This window comes from Morus notabilis, unplaced genomic scaffold (genome assembly GCF_000414095.1).
Source record: "Morus notabilis unplaced genomic scaffold, ASM41409v2 Scaffold19, whole genome shotgun sequence".
NCBI lineage: Eukaryota > Viridiplantae > Streptophyta > Magnoliopsida > Rosales > Moraceae > Morus > Morus notabilis.
Window position 1 is genome coordinate 253,244 of NW_010360880.1, and position 19,078 is coordinate 272,321.

A 19,078-nucleotide genomic window follows, 5' to 3' on the forward strand; every position below is an offset into this window, starting at 1 on the left:
ATTTAATTAATATTTGGTATTTTATTTATATATATATTTTTAAAAAATATAGGCATATAAATCTGTCTCAATTTTGATGATCAAAAAGCTCACATTTTTTGCTACCAAATATATTTTGCTACCAAAATTTTAGTAGCAGAAAGCTCACACTTTTTGCTACTAAATATATTTTGCTACCAAAATTTTGGTGGCAGAAAGCTCACTTTTTGCTACCAAATATATTTTACTACCAAAATTTTAGTAGTAGAAAGCTCACAATTTTTGTTACCAAATATATTTTGCTACCAAAATTTTGGTAGCAAAAAGCTCACACTTTTTGCTATCAAATATATTTTGCTACCAAAATTTTAGTAGCAGAAAGCTCACACTTTTTGCTACCAAAAACCTTTTGCTACTGAAACTTTTGGTCCCCGAATATCATACATTTTGCTACTAAATACATTTTGTTACTAAAAAATTTTTTAGTAGCAAAAACTATTTGCTACCAAAATTTTGGTAACTAATACTTTCTGCTACCAAAATTTTTTGGTAACAAAAACATTTTGCTACCAAAAACAGGACTTTTGGTTACCAAATTTTTGGTAACAAAAAATTCAAATTCTTCTAGTGAAATTTTTATATTTAATGTGTAATTAGGATGGGAACTTAACTGTTGAAAATTCGTCCTTTAATAAATATTATTTTTACTTCTGTTTGGCAATAAACTTTTTCCTAATTTTTCCTTTTTGGAGAACTTGGCCAAAACTGATTAAACTCAAGTGGTAGATTGTGCACACTATTGTTCAAATTTGATTTAGAGAGATTTGGCGATAAATTTGGACGTTTTTGATAGCCGAGTTTTGACAAAATTAATGAATACTTTGCATTCACACGCTGATGGTGTAGATTTTCTCGTAGTTTATGTGAGTAAAAAAAATAGTGGAATGGACGAAAATTGTCCTCTTATCTCCTTAATCCAATGTTCTTCAATTGCTCTCTGATTTTTAGGGAGATTTGATATATGTCTTTTCAATATTGTCTCCTTTTCTATGTCGTTTTTTTTTCCCGGCTCTGACATTTTCATAATATTGTTAATATTTATTCCTTCTACTAGTAGTCCTACCAGTTATTTTTCAGGTTTCCAATTTCTTGATTTTATTTGCCCTTTGGATAACTCTGTTGGACTAATCTAACTTTATTATGGTACTGTAATTCTTATGTAAGTTTTCAACAACATATACATGCAATTTTTTAACTAGATCTAATAAAAGCCCTTGAGTGGAGAATCTATTTGTTAAGGGTGTTTGCGGTTAAAATACAAAATTAAATCAAAAGTAAGTGTACACATTAAATCGAGCTAAATACACTTAAAACTAACTACATCCAAATACATTCTGCGATTTGATTCCATTTGGTTCGTGCAGTTTTTTTTAACTAATTTCATTAAGAAGATTTAAAATTTAATAATAAAAAAAAAAAAACAAAATGTACGTTTAGGCCTTCTGCATTGATACCAAACTCATATCAATTATTAACTACCAAAAAAAAAAAAAAAACTCATATCAATTATTAATCCTCAAAGCTTGTATAATTGTCAATGCATCAAACTCCGCATGTCGACAATCTAGTCCAGATCCTTGCTTGAATCAGGATTAAAGCAAGGGACTTCAGTTTTAGCCTCTTGAACGTGGCCAAACTGTCAAAGTTGTCGTAACAAATAATACAGTGGAAAAAGTTCTAATTCATCAACATCTAAGCACCATGTTGTTTATTTATTCCAGATAATTTCCAAAGGAGACAAATAATAGGTTAATTCAGAGTCACCTTATTGTAGATTTCTTCAACATTGTGTAGAAAGTTTTGGAAAGATAAATGTGAATCTTTTTGTTAGAAAACTAAACTCAGCAACATTCAAAACTAAGCAAAACAATTTGCACTAGAATTGAAAGTTCCGCACTGCTTTGGATGAAGAACAATAACAAGTTATAAAAGCGCACTGAGAAAGGAAAACCTTTTCCTTCTGAGACAATGAAGAAGCACGAAACGTCATCTGTACGTGAGGCAATATTTCTCTCACGCTTATTGTGTTGTTATAGTTTTTTTTTTTTTTTTTTTACAATAATTTTTGTTGTAATTGTTGTAATGAAATGAAGAAGTTGAAAGTTGAAAACCCTAGTTCTTCGGTTTTTTCCCCTTGAAATATATATATATATATATATATATATTCTAACCATTTCCAATAAATCGCATTCCTCAAAAAAGCCTCAAAAACAGTTTTTTGTTTTTGTTTTTAAAGCCTAAAAAACGTCCTCAAATAATAAATTTGAAATATCTAATTTTTAAAATTGTAATATATATTTTCCTTTATTGGAAAAAAATCTAATTCCAAAAGAAATATCCAATTGTTATGAAAAAACTAATAAAATGCAAAAACAAGGAACTTTTAGAGAGTAGAGAGGGAGGGAGAGAGATTTCACTCATCTTGGGAATGGTGTACGAATGAAAGGATTTTAGTGCCTATTTATAGGAAAAAAATTGACACTATTTATTATTACTATTTACAAAGTACTTACTATTTACGGTTTCTATTTGTATAGTTTGGCACAATAACTTTAACTAACTGGCACAATAACTTTGACTGACTAGAACAATAATTTTAATTAAGGTAGACAACTACTATTTATAACACCAATAAAATTATATCATCCCCTAAAAAAAGGGAGGAGGAGGAGGAGAAGAAGATATATATTCACACTTTATCTCCTAAAATCACGTGTCCAAAGTGTTGTCTCAAAAAATAAACAAATAAAAACACGTGTCCAAAGAAGTAAAGAGTACCAAGGTTTTTCAAATCTAAGAAGAAATCGCAATAAAAACCGCCAAGAGGAACTATTGTCCATTCAACAAACCCTAATTAAACAGCCACCGAGAAGAAGAGAAACTAAACACAAAAAAGCGGCTTTGATGATCATCTATGATCTACCCCACAGTGTATCGTTCCCTAATTAGGGATAATGATTCCCACGGATTGAGAAAATTTACAAGCAGAAAGCCGTTAATCACGTTCTTACTATATTTCAGGTAATTATAAATGATGAATTAAATTTCAATTATCATTAATCTATATCACATTTTTATTAATGCTAGTGGTCATTTGTTCATTGCTGATCAATTTCGTTCACAATTCTTTCTTTAAGAAGATTGAGGTCTTTTTTTTTCTTTTTTTTTTCTTGAAGGAAGAAGATTGGGGTTTCTAGTTAAAGTTTTGGGCATAATGTGACGTTCATAAAAATTTTTCATCAGCGTAGCATTGAAGCTTTAGTTTGCAGCCCATCTCCGTTATTATTTTCTGAGATGTCAATTAGGGTTTTAGAAATAACTGCCTTAGCAACTAGGAAACCAAGCCATGGTTCTAATTAACCTCAGATACTGCTTTTTTTCAACCAAAAAAAAACACTCTCAAATATTTATAATTCCTTTGCTATGATATTGTTCAAGGAGTCTAAGGTAATTAGTACTCATACTATAATATGTGCTATTTTTTTTAAGTCCTTCCTGATGCCCTTTTTATCTCTTTTTTTTTCTTTTTTTTTTGAGGGAACAGTTTAGAGATTTATATATAGTTAAGTGGAGTACCAATGATGAAATTATAATTTAAGGGTATGTTTACTTTGCATCAAAGTGAAAGAGGAAGTAAGTAGTGATTCTCTTTCCCATTTAATAATGTGTCTACTTACAAAATTAGTAATGAAGATTTAGTGGGTTCCACATAATATAGGGAATGAGAAACGGAAATACCAATCCTTACACTCCCTTAGTATTGATTCTCTTTTCCCCTAAAGGTAATGTGTTTGGCTCATTTGTTTTATGTTACAGAATTTGGGAATGAAATGTACTGTGTAATCCTTTGGATGCGTAATCTAGAATCCTTATACATGAAGATAATAAATTCAGTCGTTGTGCTTGGGCATATCAGCAAGTTTTTGGTTGTCGAAGTTTCAATGGTAGAATTGATCTAGGGATGTGGTTTAGAGATGGAGGTTGAGCATGATAGTTGATACCATAACCGTTTGTCTTTATGGTGAATTTAATTTTTCCTTTTAGATGCTAAACCTAAATTTCGGTTGTTATGGTGAGATATGGAAGAACTCTTTGATTCCTCGATCGTTGCATGGAATTTCTCACCTTGGTAAATTAAATTTACAACTGTAATAACTCTTCTTCTTCTTTATTTTTGTTGTCAGTTTTTCTGTATTTTCTCTGATTGATTTGAATTCATTTTTTATTGTACCTATAAGAGTTTCTTACAGATAGAGTTTCTTTTATTAAGCCCGCGGTCGATTATTGGTATCAGTTGCTTACAGAAAGCTTGATTCCTCCATTATAAATTGTAATGACCGGAAAAAATTTAGGTCTAATCCGAACAGTCCAGTATTTGACCGAAATTCTTTCCGGAATAGTAAGTAGTAGAATTTTGATGTAATTAAGAAAATGTTATGTAAAAACTTTATGTACGGGGTAAAATTTCCCGAAATATGTAAAGTTATAGCATATGTATATATATATATATATAATTATTTCTAAGTACGTTTCATAAGAAATATTATTATTATATTCATTTATGCCTTAAGAACGTGAAGTGAAGGAGTTAGAAGCCACCTTGTGTTATTTGCCTAAGTGTGGCCGACTAAGAAGAAAGAGAGAAAACTAAGTTACAGAATGTATATATATATATATATATGAAAGATTATCGTTAGGTACGGTTTAAAAAAAAAGAAAAGGGTAAGTCAAAAAGATTATTACCGTGAAGTGTATATGTATTAAACATGAAGGGGTACACTTGGCTTTACTACATGAGGCGGTGACTCACATTGGTGACCCACGTGGGTAACTCACCTTGAAAATCACATAGGCTTGGTAACTCACGCAACTAATGCAAAACTTACTAAGGCATATATGGCCATTTGTAAGTGGAAAAGAACCAAAGAGCATCCAAGAAGAATAGAGAGGACAAAAAAATTTTCAGTGTGAGAAACAGTGAGTTAGACCAAAAATCGACGGAGTAACCGAGGCATCACACCACCAGAGATTGACCTTTGTTTCCTAAGGTGAGATTTCAAGATTTTCTCTTATTTTCCTTTCTCTTTGCTGCCGTGGATGTGTAGAGAAGAGTAGGGAAAAATTTTCTATAGGTAACGATTTTGCTTGAAATGGTTTGAGAACATGGAATCTAAGAATCTAAGGTTAGATTTTTGGTTATTTAACCTTGGTTTCTAGCAATTTTGATATAGAGAATTTTGTTGGAAAAGTTGAGAAAACTCTAAAACCATGATTAAGATTTATGGTGTTTTTTAAAGAGAAAGGATATGGTTGGTGTTTGATGGTGGAAACAACGGATAAAACGAGCTAAGGTTGGCTCGGGAAACATGCAGAAATAGGCAAAACTCTGCCGAAATTTAGTTTGAGTAATTTGAACTAAAACTGGATTTCAAGAGAAATATGGGATTAAAGTGTGAAAAGAAAGGTGTTTCGATAATCAGTGATGGTTAGAAACCGAACACAACGAGAGTTCACAATTTTGGACCGAAACTGAAAATTAGACTGAGTAATTTGCACGGTTGTAGTGCAAAATTCTTGAGATCGGAAATAGTTTGGGATAGAATACCAAACATAAGAATTGTAGACCTTTCCGAATTAAATTTCAAAGTAGTTACTAATCTTAGATTTTGAATCTAACGATCGGAAAAATTTATGCAATAGGATCGATTAACGGTTGAAGTCGGAAAGCGTCAAGTGAGACAAAAGACGCGTTGTTAGCGGAACTTTGGTAAGTACAATAGTTTTTCTGTGGCTATATCACGAACAAGCATACTTTTCTATGTTGCACAAAGATTGTGCATATAGTAGAATTTTGAATGTTAGATACTATGTTAGGTAAGTATCTATAAGACTTATGTAATCGTAGAACTTTATTCTGCAAAAAGTATGTATTGATGTTAAGTCGAGATCAAACTAAGAGAAATGAAAAGTTAAACTTTAACAAAAAGTTAAAATCATGATAAAAATGCTCAATAATACACAAATTCATAAGATTTAACTAAAGTTACCGTTTCAATGAGAAAATTGATAAACGGTAAGAGACTAAACGTCCTGTTTGTACCAGCCTTCGAAGGAAAGGTTATTATGAGACTATGAAAGATATGAAACCATGACTGAGTTGGATTGGTTAGCTACCCCACTCTTCACTGGTTATGCGCGCTATAGTACAACAGGACAGGGCCCATAAGAAGTAAAAGACAAGAAAATGAAAAACAGAAACCATTCCATATAAAAGTACGGTATCTGTAAAGAAGAATGAAAAGAATGAGAAACACGTAATGAAAGTCGTTCAGAACGTGAAAATACGATGTGAACGACTAAAATGAGACGAAAGCAAAACAAAGAATATAATGAAAGAAGAAGAACATAAGCCATACATGTTTTAGTAGTGCAGAATGTATTATAATATATGACATGAATGCATATATGGGTATGCATAATTATTGCATCTGTTATGACCTATTGATACTTGCTGAGTGAAAGCTCATTAAGTTTGATCGCCTTGTAGGAAGCTCGGGTAAGGCACTGGCTCCCTGAAACTTGTTGTTGGGCATGCAGAGAGGATGCAGCAGTGGAGTGTGGGCAAGTGGGTTGTGGATGCATCACGTGTTTTGGAAACGCTGCTGAACATTATGTGTAAAATAAAATAGTGTTTTATGTATTTTGATGACTAATGTAACATAATGTCATCAGAATGCTACAGCATTTTAGGTATGACTAATATAACAGAATGTTGTCAGAATGCTACATCATTTTGAGAATGACTAATATACAGAATGCTACAGCATTTTACAAATAGTTGAAAACAGAAGGCTAGTTAAATGCTACAGCATTTAGACGTACATGGTAAGAATGAAAAAAAATTGGCTTGAATTTTTAAGAGTTTATAACTAGTAAGTAGTAGAGATTAAGTATGAACTTAGGATGATGATCAAAAGTTAGGGTCGTCACATAAATTATCCAGATTCATAGAGGTGAAGCACATCAAGAAGAGCATTTCAGCATCTATAGATAGTTTGCTTGGCCTCTTCCTCGTTCAAAGATCATCTCTACACAGCTTTTAGAGAAAAGTTTTCCACAAGGTATTGAAGATTACTAGATATTCTGAACCAATGATTTATATTCATACGAATTGGTAACAATTAGCTGAAAACTTGCATTGTGCAGTTTATCACAGTAGTACTTTTCATTTATTTGACTCCATTTTATCATTTTTTTTTTTTTTTTTTTTTTTTTTTTAACCCCTAACGGGGAAGAAAACCAATTTTTTTAATTTTATCCTAAAACCCTAACGGTGAAGGATAGAACCAATTGTTTTAAGTTTATGCTAAATTGGAAATCAAAAGAAATTTTACTTTCATAAATTAAATTTTATCACTGCTTCTATAGAAGGCCATTATCTAGGAAAAAAAAAATAAATATATTTTTTTTTACATGAGTTTCCAAGTGAAGTGCTAATTATGAACGTAATATACAGGTGACCGATTAGTGTTTCCTTTTTAATGGAATTGACAAGTTAATGTTAATCTCAAAGTTTAGTAATTTATTCTTAAAGCCCAATGACAAACTGATGTTAATATTTTTAGCCAAGTTCTTATAAATTTACAAGGCCTGCCAACTCAGCCCGTACCATGGCCTTTAGTTTATGAGAAAGGTGGCTTTAACTAAGTTTTTTTTTTTTTTTTTCTTTTTTGTTTTCCATGTCGTATGGCTTTAATTTCTTTTTTAAAGTAATCACATGCATGATATGTTATCTTGGAAAAGCATAGATATTAAATCCTTTGATAGAGCGATAAGATTTTAAAAATTAATTTAAGGGTATAGGAAAATAAAGGAATGTTAATTATTTCCAAACTATAGGGTTTTAAGGACGCATCTCCTTCAAATGATCAAGCAGAACAGATCTATGGGGCAAGCTATAGTCTTTTGTTAGTCATTATTTTATGTTGTTTCCCATTCTTATTGGTCTTCTTTGCTTTCCCTGAAGTTGTAAAGACATTTTGTTAGTGTCTTTGTCCTTTTGATTGATAAATCTCGGGTTAGGTTAGGGTTACAAGATAGCTTCCTTATGGGTATCAACTTATAGTTGAAATGTGCTTGAGGGTTTAAAAATCCACTTCTATTTATTAAAAAAATCCAAATGAGATTGACCTACAATATTAACATGCGTATAACGGAGATAATAAAGATTATATAAGTTACAGAAAAATGTTTTGTATCACCATCAATGATATGTACTCAGCGAGGCAATCACCACAGAGTTTTTTTTTTTTTTTTTTTGGTACAGAATTTAGATATTAGAACTGTCACATATGACACAACTCATGCAAATTAGATGAACTGCGGAAAAAAATTGAAAAGTCACATTTACTAATCAGGGCACTCGGTCTTTTTCACGTAAGAGAAGGTCACATGACAGGTCACATGTGAGTTTCTATGAAGAAATTAATGTTGTTAACGGAAAGGTGTAAATTACATCTAATTAAGGAGTTTGGGGATTGTTTTGCGAAAACTATAAAAATAGGGACCAAACTCGCACTAACTAAATAGGTTAGAGAGGACTATTTGTGCCAATTACTGTAAACAAATAGACATTTAGATGCTTTTTCTTCTGATTCAATAACCACAACATAAGGCCAAAGAAAATGGCCGACTCATATGTCCAATTATATATCAAACCTTAAGAGAAGAGGTTTACATAAAAGCATGAAATCAAACAACTCATTTTCTTGTAATTGATGACTTGTTGGGATCTCCTGCATATATGTACTTGTTTTCTTGAGATATTTGACATTTATGTTTGTCCTTGCAGATCATTTTTCACATGTGACGTCCCTATACATGCTTTATTTTCTTCTCTGCCATGATCTTCGTATTTTTTAACAGTCCCCTAATGAGAAAAGTGTGTTGTTTTTCACCCCCTATAGAATCATAATCCATGCAGCACTAGCATATGTAAGGTGAAAATCTGAGTAAATTTAGAACCTTTAAGCATTCATTTACAAGCTTATGAAGCTGTATCACAATTACTGCAGCTAGGTATAGTCGATAACTTTACGAATTTAGCCTTTAAAGCTAGGGTTCTAGTATTTATGATGAACAGCCCATTCAGTTTGCCTATGCTAGGCATGCCAAGCACGTGGTTTAGTGTGGGAGTCGGGTATCCACTATAGCCTTCAGCTTTTCATCACCGAGAACCTGAGCTTCCAACTCAGCCAGCTACAGGACATGGGCACAAACGAAACCAGCCTCTCGAATGCTCAAGTTGGTAGGAGGGATGGAGAATATGAAGGATGGAGAGGATTATATTTGGTAGGAGGGAGGGAGAGTTGAAAGGATAGATGATAATTTTTTGTTTAATTATTATACTATTTACTTTATTTAAAATATTGGGTGGATTGCTGATGGAATGATCCAAAATGGTGGGTCTGGAGGGAGTCTTTCCCTCCATCTCTCCTCTCTTTCCTTTTCTCCTTCTTACCAAACAAGAGATTCACCCTCTCTTCACACCCATCTCCCTCCATCCATCTCTCTCTCTCTCCTACCAAACATACCCTCAGTATTTCCGTCTCGGTGCTTTGAATATTCAAGTATCAATACAATTACTATCCTATTTCCTTCTTCCTTCTTAGCCATTTTTGTAGTTCTTATCAATTTGTTGCCGGAATACTGAACTCTGAGATGTGTATGATTAAATCAATCTGAAGTGACATAATGAAGTATCTCACGCGTTTACGGTGAGCAAAAGAAAAATGAATGATAATGACTGCACTGATCAGTTTGTCTGCACAAGCAGATGCAAGCAAATCTTTTATGATGTCTGTTAAGCTATATATTAGTCCTTAAAACCTAATGAGAGTATATCAAACTTTATCCCTGAATTGAAGGAAAATTTACTAGTGTCGAGAGGACGAAGGACGGCGAGAGACGGCGAGAGAGATTTAATTCTGGACAATCTTAAATTCTTAATGTAGCAGTAATGTATATGGTCTTAATTGGTGAAAATTTAGATAAAAAATACGGTTGGTTTTCACCTTTTTTAATTAGTTTTTACATCTCTTCATTACCATTATTATGACTATTGTAATGAAAAGGAACAAGATATTTATCATTAATATAAAATCCAGGGCATCCATATGTAATATGATATTACTGAAAGTCATGAGGACTCTTTTTTGACTATTCTTGTGGACATCTAACAAGAGTTAATTGACTGTACAAGACTAACAAGAGTACCAAGCCGATTGATAAATAATAAGAACGAAGAAAAGAAATGAAAACAAATTTATTGGTGTATTATGATAAATATTACATATTACTTTGCAAGGCAAAATTTTTCTATTTACAGATCTCAGGCTTGCACAGATATAAGGTATAATTCATGAACCTGAACAATATTCCCTATTAAGGACCATTTTTACAAGGTAAAAATTACGCAGTTAGTGAGAAGAGCAATAAAAGGTAAGGACACGAACTAGAATCGAAAGATGACATGCTAGTCAAATTTTCTTTAAATGATCAATATCAGTATAAAAAAAAATAGAAAAAAAAATAGTTCCTCAATTTCCAGATATTATATTCAACATTTTCGCGAGTGCCTTTCAAAATATTTCAGTTACAGAAGAGATTTAATGAACGGCTAAGATCATATACACTTGGTGAATCTAAGCTGGGCGTGAACTCCTAGAGAGAGAGAGAGAGAGAGAGAGAGAGAGAGAGGGCAAAGGCTCCACCAACCCCTACAAAACAGCCAAACATGTATTTCTGAAATGCCCTACTTATGCGCATATTGTTGATGTTAGAAAGCCCTCAGTGTCTGAACCATTTTCGCTCTCCCTAAGCTTCACAAAACTATCATCTATTCCCCACTAGCGAGAAAGAGAGTTAAAGTAGGCGATCGTCTTTACCATTATCCATGGACGGACTCGTGATCGGAGGAAGAGGAAGAAGGAGAGCCCGGCAAGAAGAGGAACCTCAACATGATCACAACAAAGGGCTTGATAGAATAAGTAAAATACCGGACGAGCTAGCTCACCACATTCTCTCCTTTCTTCCAACTGAGGACGTGGCCCGAACCTCGGCCTTGTCTAGGAGATGGAAATCCATCTGGAGAAGTCTTCCAAGCGCCGATTTCAACGAAACCAGGTTTCGACATCTCGGTCTTGAAGAATGCAAAGAGGGTTTTCTTTATTCCATGTCCATTTTTTACCTCTTAAGGAATACATCCCCTCTTATTCAAAAGATAAGAGTCTTTTCAATCCATCCTCACGACCATAGGCTTCAGATCTTCTTGGACTATTACATATCATTGTCCCTTTGGAAAAGTAAGTTACTAGAACTTGATATCACAATAGATAATGATAACAGTTCTACATATGAAAACTCCGCAAGAATAACCTATAGTTTATCGGATAGAGTCTTCCCTTATGGGACACATTTGACTTCTTTGAAGCTTAAAGCTTGTTATTGTGGTCCTTGTGAGAATGTGTATTTGCCATCCCTTAAAACCATGTCGTTGATATATGTTCTAATTTCTGATGAAATGCTCCAAAGGTTGATCACCAATAGCCCTAAACTAGAGGACTTGAACATCGAACATTGTTTCGATATGGTGGTTCTTAGGGTTTTTAACCCTAGTTTGAGGCGTTTGGTTGTGGCCAGCCGGGGTGACTTGATGTTGCTAGAGATGGATGTTCCAAATCTTTCCTTCTTCTACTACCATGGGGTTCTTTCCATCAATCACAATCTAAACAACAACGAAATCGCAGTGATCCCGAGGTCGGAGATCGTGCAATTCTCGTCGCCAAACGGGAGTCGTGGTTTTGAGTCTCTCAAAAACATGATCCTTTCTCATGTTAGGATGCAAGACCTCACTCTGAGATCGATGCTTAGGTCATGTCCGTCCCTAGAGACGGTCAGGCTCCATTGCTGCTTTTTTGGGCTCGTGCCTTTCGACCTCAACCCTAGGCTCGAGGTCCTTGTGATGGAAAATTGCCGCTATGACACAATGCTTCTCAACAACGAAACCCTTCGCGGCTTCGCAATGACGAACCACTCCTTTTTCCCCTTTTCACGCAGCCTGAACATAAAGCAGTTCGACAATGTCAAGACGCTGGCACTGCTTGGCAACGTCCACTTTGAATCGGAGCGCTTTGATCTGACTAGTGGGCCTTTCCTTGAGACTTTGATTGTGAGGTCTTGTTTTTTGTTGGAAAGAATTAGACTCACTAGTTCTTCTCTGAAGAACTTGACTGTGGAGTCATGCTTTTATCTTGAACATGCAGCGGTTAACACTCCGAATCTCGAGTTCTTCAGCTATGGTGGCTTTCTGTTGAATTTCTCGGAACTGATAATGCCTGATGATGTGGTTATTAAATTGCGCTTGGTAAAGGAAACGGATGACTATTTTACAGAAGATCTTTATGATCAGCGTTTGTGGAACTTCTACAGAGTTTTTGAGTACAAAAGATACATATCCGTCGAAAGCGAGGAAGCTGAGGTATATATATATATATATATAGTTGTGCAAATTAATTATTCATATCATGATCTATTCCTACTTTGGGGGATAAACAAAATAATAAGCTTATAACATTTTTATAAATCTTTAATTTATTTAGTTCATGATGTAAAAAATTGATCTTAGGTTAGAGTTGAACATATTTGTAATCACGACTAGATATATAATTGATTTCTTACAACACTTAGATATGTTATAAATGTTTGATTGCTATAATGATATTTGATTTGTTGACAATTTTTTAGTGGTAACATTGTTCCTTTTATATAACTCATTCAAATTAAATTTAGTTAATTCCCTTTATATTTCCCACATTAATGTCTAATTTAGTTTCTACTAATATCCAATATTGTTATTTTCTTGTGCGGCAAAGACTATCATTGTTCCTAGAAGCATTGGTCTTAATCCTACAATCCGCTTCATAGAGGAATTCAAGGTGAAGACAGTAGTACTCTTGAGCGGAATGACTTACGTGACCTTTCTCTTAGATGTGCTCAATCTAGCATTTTGCTTTGAAACTCTAATTATGAACATGGTCTCACTCGAGCTCCAGCTTAAGGTATACTTTTTATTCTTTTTGCATTTCATTTTAGGAGATTTTTGCAGTAAGACTTGAAAAAATAAATTATCAGTAATTTTTTATTCTCAATCGTTAAAATCGTATTAAAAACTTTCTATTCGGTACACTTTTTTTATTTTGTTCTCATTTTGACATGATCCAACAATAAAAAATATGTACTACCAATAAGAGAGCCTACTGTAGAAGGATTTTTTTTTTTTAATCCAACTCCTTAAAATTAATTGCGTGTTGTTCCAGCTTCCAGTGGCTTCCACACACAAGTAGCTTTTCCAATGTACAAAACTAGCAAGAATCATACTCACATTCACGCACATCCAAATTTCATTCCAAGAAAAACAATTTATTACAACTAAAACCTAATCAAATTAGTTTTAATTATTCTCTTCATGTATTATTTCAGTTTGCGGTTCCTTCGACCATGGCGCAACTGATGAACGAAAGGGATTGGGTGTTGGTTTACAAACATGATTGCATCAAGAGCCACTTGAGCGAAGCGGAGGTTATGAAATTTGAAGGCAACGCTTATGACATGGATCTGGTTGGTTACTTGCTCGGAAATGCTAGGTTTTTGAGGTCCTTGACTATCACTTTCAGAGACCAATTACCACCTGATGTGATCTCAGCAGCAACCATTGCAATCATAAGTATCCCAAGGGCATTTCCCAACGTGGCAATTCGGTTCAAGTACAACTAAAACCCAGTTTGCTCTTTCAAGATTAATGAGGGCTTTGCTTTAAACTTTGCTACCACAAGACTTTTTAATTTTGGTTAAATAAGTAGCAGAGACTAATTTATTATCTTTGTTTTCTGCTTTATTTTCGTTAAGGACTCCTATAATTGTGTTTGTTGCTGGTAATTAGCGTGCCCTTGTCGCGCTTAGTCATGTTGGTTAACTACATATGATTGCTTTATAAGTTGTGTATTTGAATTCAAGTATCTTAATTTTGCTGCCATTTAGTCGTTTTCTTCTAATGATTTCTTGCTTTGATAATTATATATGTTGTGTGTTTGAATGCAGTTAGTATCCTAATTAGGTGTTATTGTCTAGTCGTTTATTTTTTTCTACATACAGTTTATGCACTGTTTACCCGTAACAATTAAAGAAATAAGATAGGTAATCTATATAGACAAGGAATGTTCAAATACCATGATCAATAGGTTGTGTAGGGGTATATACATATGTTTGTGTGTGTGCATATAAATGGATAATAAAACTTATGTGATTACATATAGTCTAGAAATGCAGATGCTACAATAATATTGGTACATTTTGATTTGCTTCAAACTCATTGCTATAGAATTTTGAAAATACTAATGTATTAATTATGAGAATGAGAGAGTGAAATATTTTTCAAAATTAGTTAGCCAAGGAAAAAGTAAGTGAGTGTGTGTTTTTATGGTGGTTTCAAAGGTTTTCACCAAAGATATAAGTTTTAAAGACAAAGAATTCAGACATGAAAAACCCTTAATTATTATAGATTTTTGATAATGCATGCAGGTATATACTTTGTTGAACGACATCAAACACTAGAAAATATGTTAAATCTCTCTATTTAATCATAATAAGAAATTAAAATATAATATATGTCAGTAAATAAAACTTTTTCTATTTTGAAAATCATGTTTCCAGTAAAACTTATTACTTATTGTATCCAATAAAACTTATTAAATATTGCATTCTTTAAATACAAAACTATTAACGATACATTAATTTAATGAGTTCAATCTTTGATATCATTCATAATAAAACTATAGAAAATAAAAATTGGTATATATAGTCAGATAAGTAAGTTAAGTATATTATTGCTAATCACTCCTTCTTGACTTAAATTTGTTTCAACTCCCATAAGATTTTGGAAACATTAATACAGTGACGGAGACTGCCCCCCTAAAATTTTTTTTTAATATAGTAGGTATGTATATAAATTAGAGTTGACTCTTCTTAAATTAATAATTCTCTATATATTTAATAAATAAAAATTGTTACATGTATATACATCTTAGTATAATGTTGATAAAAAAAATAAAAAATAAATTGACCCCCTACTAATAAATCATGACTCTGTTAATATTATGACAATGAGAGAGGGGTAATGTGCAAAAAGAGTTATCTAAAGATAAAGTCAGTCTTAAATAGTGAGTGAGCTCACATTTTCTTCAGATTTATTATTCTCATGAAAGATACAAAGATTTGAACACAAAGAATCTAATTACGAAAAAACTGTTAGGATTATATATAATCTTTACGATGCATGCTAGTATACTCTTCCATTGAACAATGTATGTAAAAACACTAGAATTAATTACGATGTAATTATGACGTAATTAGTTTTGATCAAAGAGTGTCACTGTTATCTTAGTAAAACATAAGAGGAGTGTCCTTCAAAAAAAACATAAGAGGCGTGTAAAAAACCCCTAAAAACCTATTTATTATGATAATTAATAAACACTGTATTTAATTTTAAAAGAAGATTGTATTTGTAAGGGTAAAAAGTGAGTTTATTAACTAAGACAATTTAATAAATATTATGTTAATGAAAAATAAAAATATTCACAAAAAATTTATATAATTTAAGGCTTCAGAAAAGTAAATCCCAAGTTTCAATTTCGTATTTATTAAATTCGAAATGAGATAAACTTGATAAATTATGGATTCACCAAGTTTAATCACGAGGTAAAACCAAATAAATATAAGTTTGTCAAAGTTGACCATGCAATAAATCTTCCAAATCCCGTATTTACTTTTGTATAACTAAATAATGAAAAAATATCTTGAGCAAAACAAAATAATGAAAAAATATCTGCTATTTATTCTTATTCCCCACAAAGTTTATATTTTTTTCTCAAAAAAAAAAAAAAAAAAAAAAAGAAGTTAGAAGAGGGAAGCTGAATATTGGGCTTTTGAGGAGACCGTTATTGGTACCTTTTGGGCTCACGGCTTGTACATTAAAGAGGTTCGGCCTCTAAGATCCAAAGTCCGATTTTACATTTTCTCTCAAAAAAAATTATTATCACTAATGCCCATAAACTTTAAAATTATTCTCAATTTCCTTAAATTTTAAAAGTTTTTATTTTACTCCTAAACTTTGAATTGTGTCCATTTAACCTTTTTATAGTAATTTATAATAAAAATAGAAAAAAAAGAGAATAAAGCAGTCACCTACTCTTTCTGTTAAAAAAATATATAAAAATCACATGATTATATTAATCCCTTCTTTTTCCGTCTAATTTTAATTGAGATTACAACAAATGAAGTTAAGTGAGAATAATTTACAATTTAAAAGAGAAAGTAGGAATTTTCAAAATTTAGGGGGCGAAGTAAGAATAGCCCGAAGTTGAGGGACACAATAATCCAAAAAAAAAAAAGTTTATTGGTCAATTTCACAGTGATAATGGCTGCACCTCTGTAAAGTCCGTCTAACCCAAGCCAGGCCATGTCGATGACGGTTCATACTCTCTCCTCTCCGAACCCCTCTCTTCTCAACCTCAAATTCACCTGCCGTTCTCCTATCACCACTCGATTCCGTTCCCGCTTCGTCACATTTTCGTCTTCTCCGACCAAACTTCAATCCTTCAATCCCTTATCGGCTGATAATCTCGACGGATTTTCTGGGAAAAGACCAGAACTTTTGTTCGGAAGAAAGTTTTGGGTTTGTTTGGCTGCGAAGAATGATGATAAGGGCGATGAAATTGATGAAGAAGGCGAGAAAGAGGCTAGAGGGGAAAGTACTTTGCCCGAGCGCTTCAGGTACTTAACGGAAGAAGCTCCTGACCTTCCCTTGAGATGGCCCTGGTTTGTAGGTAGTCGCATCTCTCTCTCTCTCTCTCTAGATATATATATATATATATATATATATATAAATTCAGAATGCGTGCTACAAGTGAGTAATTTGATTGCGAGTTCAAGAAAGAAATTCTTGCCATTTTTGTTGGGTACTTGATTACTTGACCGGCTTCTTTTTTTTTTTTTTTTGCATTAATCCACATTTTTTTAGTGAATTCCAGGAAATTTTGGGCGACAAAATTGTGCATAAATTCTTGAGGTTATGAGGTTCTGCTTGGCGTGCCTTAATTCTTCGGGATAGAAATTTGAGTTTGTGGGAAATTTTTAGTTTCATATTAATCTGCATTGTTAAATGTGGCAAACAATGTCTGATTAAGTTTGATTTGTTGGAAATTTGCGATTCACGAAGATCTTGAAGAAAAATTGTTACGTTTCTTTAAACCAAGAAATTGAAAACAATGACTTTTTATTATCTTTTTGCTGGAAGGAAAGAAAGGTATGATTTGAGTGACACAATTACAGTGACCATCTTGGGTTGTAGATTCGGTGGCTCTGATGAAACTTGGATGTTTCGGTAGTTCTCGATGTTAAGAGAAGCCAGTCCAATTAACATCTCAAGATTGGTGGTTATGTTAGTGAATTTTTTTCACCCGTATCAATATAAAGGTTGCAACCAAAAAACTGTACATGTATTGGAATTAATTGCCTAATATAATTGTTATTATTGGTTCAGCTGTGGCTTTTCTTATCTATGCATGGAGAACAGTTTTGTTCGAATTATATAACTGGAAAAAGGCTGCCATTGCGATTGTCCGTTTTGCGGGATACCTCTTGAAACTTTTATTAGCCCTTATGATCCATTTCATAGGGGATCCAATTACTTCCCTAATCAGATGCGTTGAGACTGCACTGTACACCGTTCGAGCTTACTACTCCGGCATTGTTGCGTATGCTCCAGTTCCAGAGCTTACGACAATTATTATCCTTTCATCAGCTGTTCTTGCCATTGCAGAAGCCACAGTTCCAGATTCAGTGAGCAGTCAACCTCATATTCTCACCATCTCTGGCCTAATTGGCTATGCAGCCGTGAGAGGCTACATCTCTGAACCTTTCTTCTGGACTTTGTTAGTGGGGTTGTACACTTTTTCGCGACTTGTTAAAAAGAGGGATGATGTTTCAGCGGCACTGCCTGTGGCTGCTGTTCTCGCTGCTATTGGAGAACCGTGGGTTAGAGTTTTAGCGATGGCTTCGTATTTGGCTTTAGCTATTTCTCACCATTCAAAGAAACTTCGAGAAGGAAAGGAAAAAGAGGTAGTAGCAGCTAGGAAGCTTCCACTGCCGTTGCTCGGTGTTGCCTTAGCCATTGGAATCCGTATTGCTGCTAAGTGGGCTGGCTACAGGCATTTGACATGGATGGTAGTATAAGAAAAGGGCTAACATCAGAGACTACGTTTCGGTTTTGAGATGCCTTATGAACTGGATACTTGTGGCAACAAGACAATCAGCTAATTTTCAGTTCTTGTTTGCTATTTCTGGTGTTCTTTCAATACTGTAGAGTAGTGCTTAGTATTCTTCTTGTTCTTTCTAGAAGCTGAGTGTAGAATTGTTGATAATTCAGAATCCTGGTTGGGTTTTTGTCTCGTGTTCTTCAAGCTGAACAGTTTTGTAGATTGGCAATGTATGGTAACGCTTTTAGCAGTTTCATGTATGGTAACGCTTTTAGCAGTTTCAAATGCTTTCTTGCTATTATCTTAATCTCAAGAACTAGTGTTACAATGAATAGATAACAGCATTCGATATTCGATGCCTTTACCATCAAAGCCTTTCATTTTCTAAATATGTTGAACGACAGTCTTTGTCGCTAATAGTTTGCAGACATCCGTGTTAAGAAACGTCGTTTGAATCTTTTATATCGAAAGCTTTCTTCTGACATCAGATTAGAGAGCGAAGTCAATTATCGGTTACAAATTACAATCAGTACTAAGGCTAAAGGGAGTGTATAAATTGAGCGACAATTATGGATTAGCATTAAATTAGTCGGCGAATGTCAAAAAAGCAACAACTAAAAAAAGTTCCCAAACAACCAACATAGAAACGTTTAGAAAAGGAAGAGACC

The 19,078-nt window shown here is 33.4% G+C and overlaps 1 protein-coding gene across 1 annotated transcript; it reads left to right on the forward strand.

Annotated features, from left to right (window-relative positions):
• Positions 1-16,595: 16,595 nt before the first annotated feature.
• Positions 16,596-18,746, forward strand: LOC21405011. Its single transcript, XM_010097531.2, has 2 exons — positions 16,596-16,979; positions 17,696-18,746. The coding sequence occupies exons 1-2, from the start codon at positions 16,613-16,615 to the stop codon at positions 18,385-18,387; spliced, it is 1,059 nt and encodes a 352-aa protein (XP_010095833.1). The 5' UTR covers positions 16,596-16,612; the 3' UTR covers positions 18,388-18,746.
• The last annotated feature ends 332 nt before the right edge of the window (positions 18,747-19,078 follow it).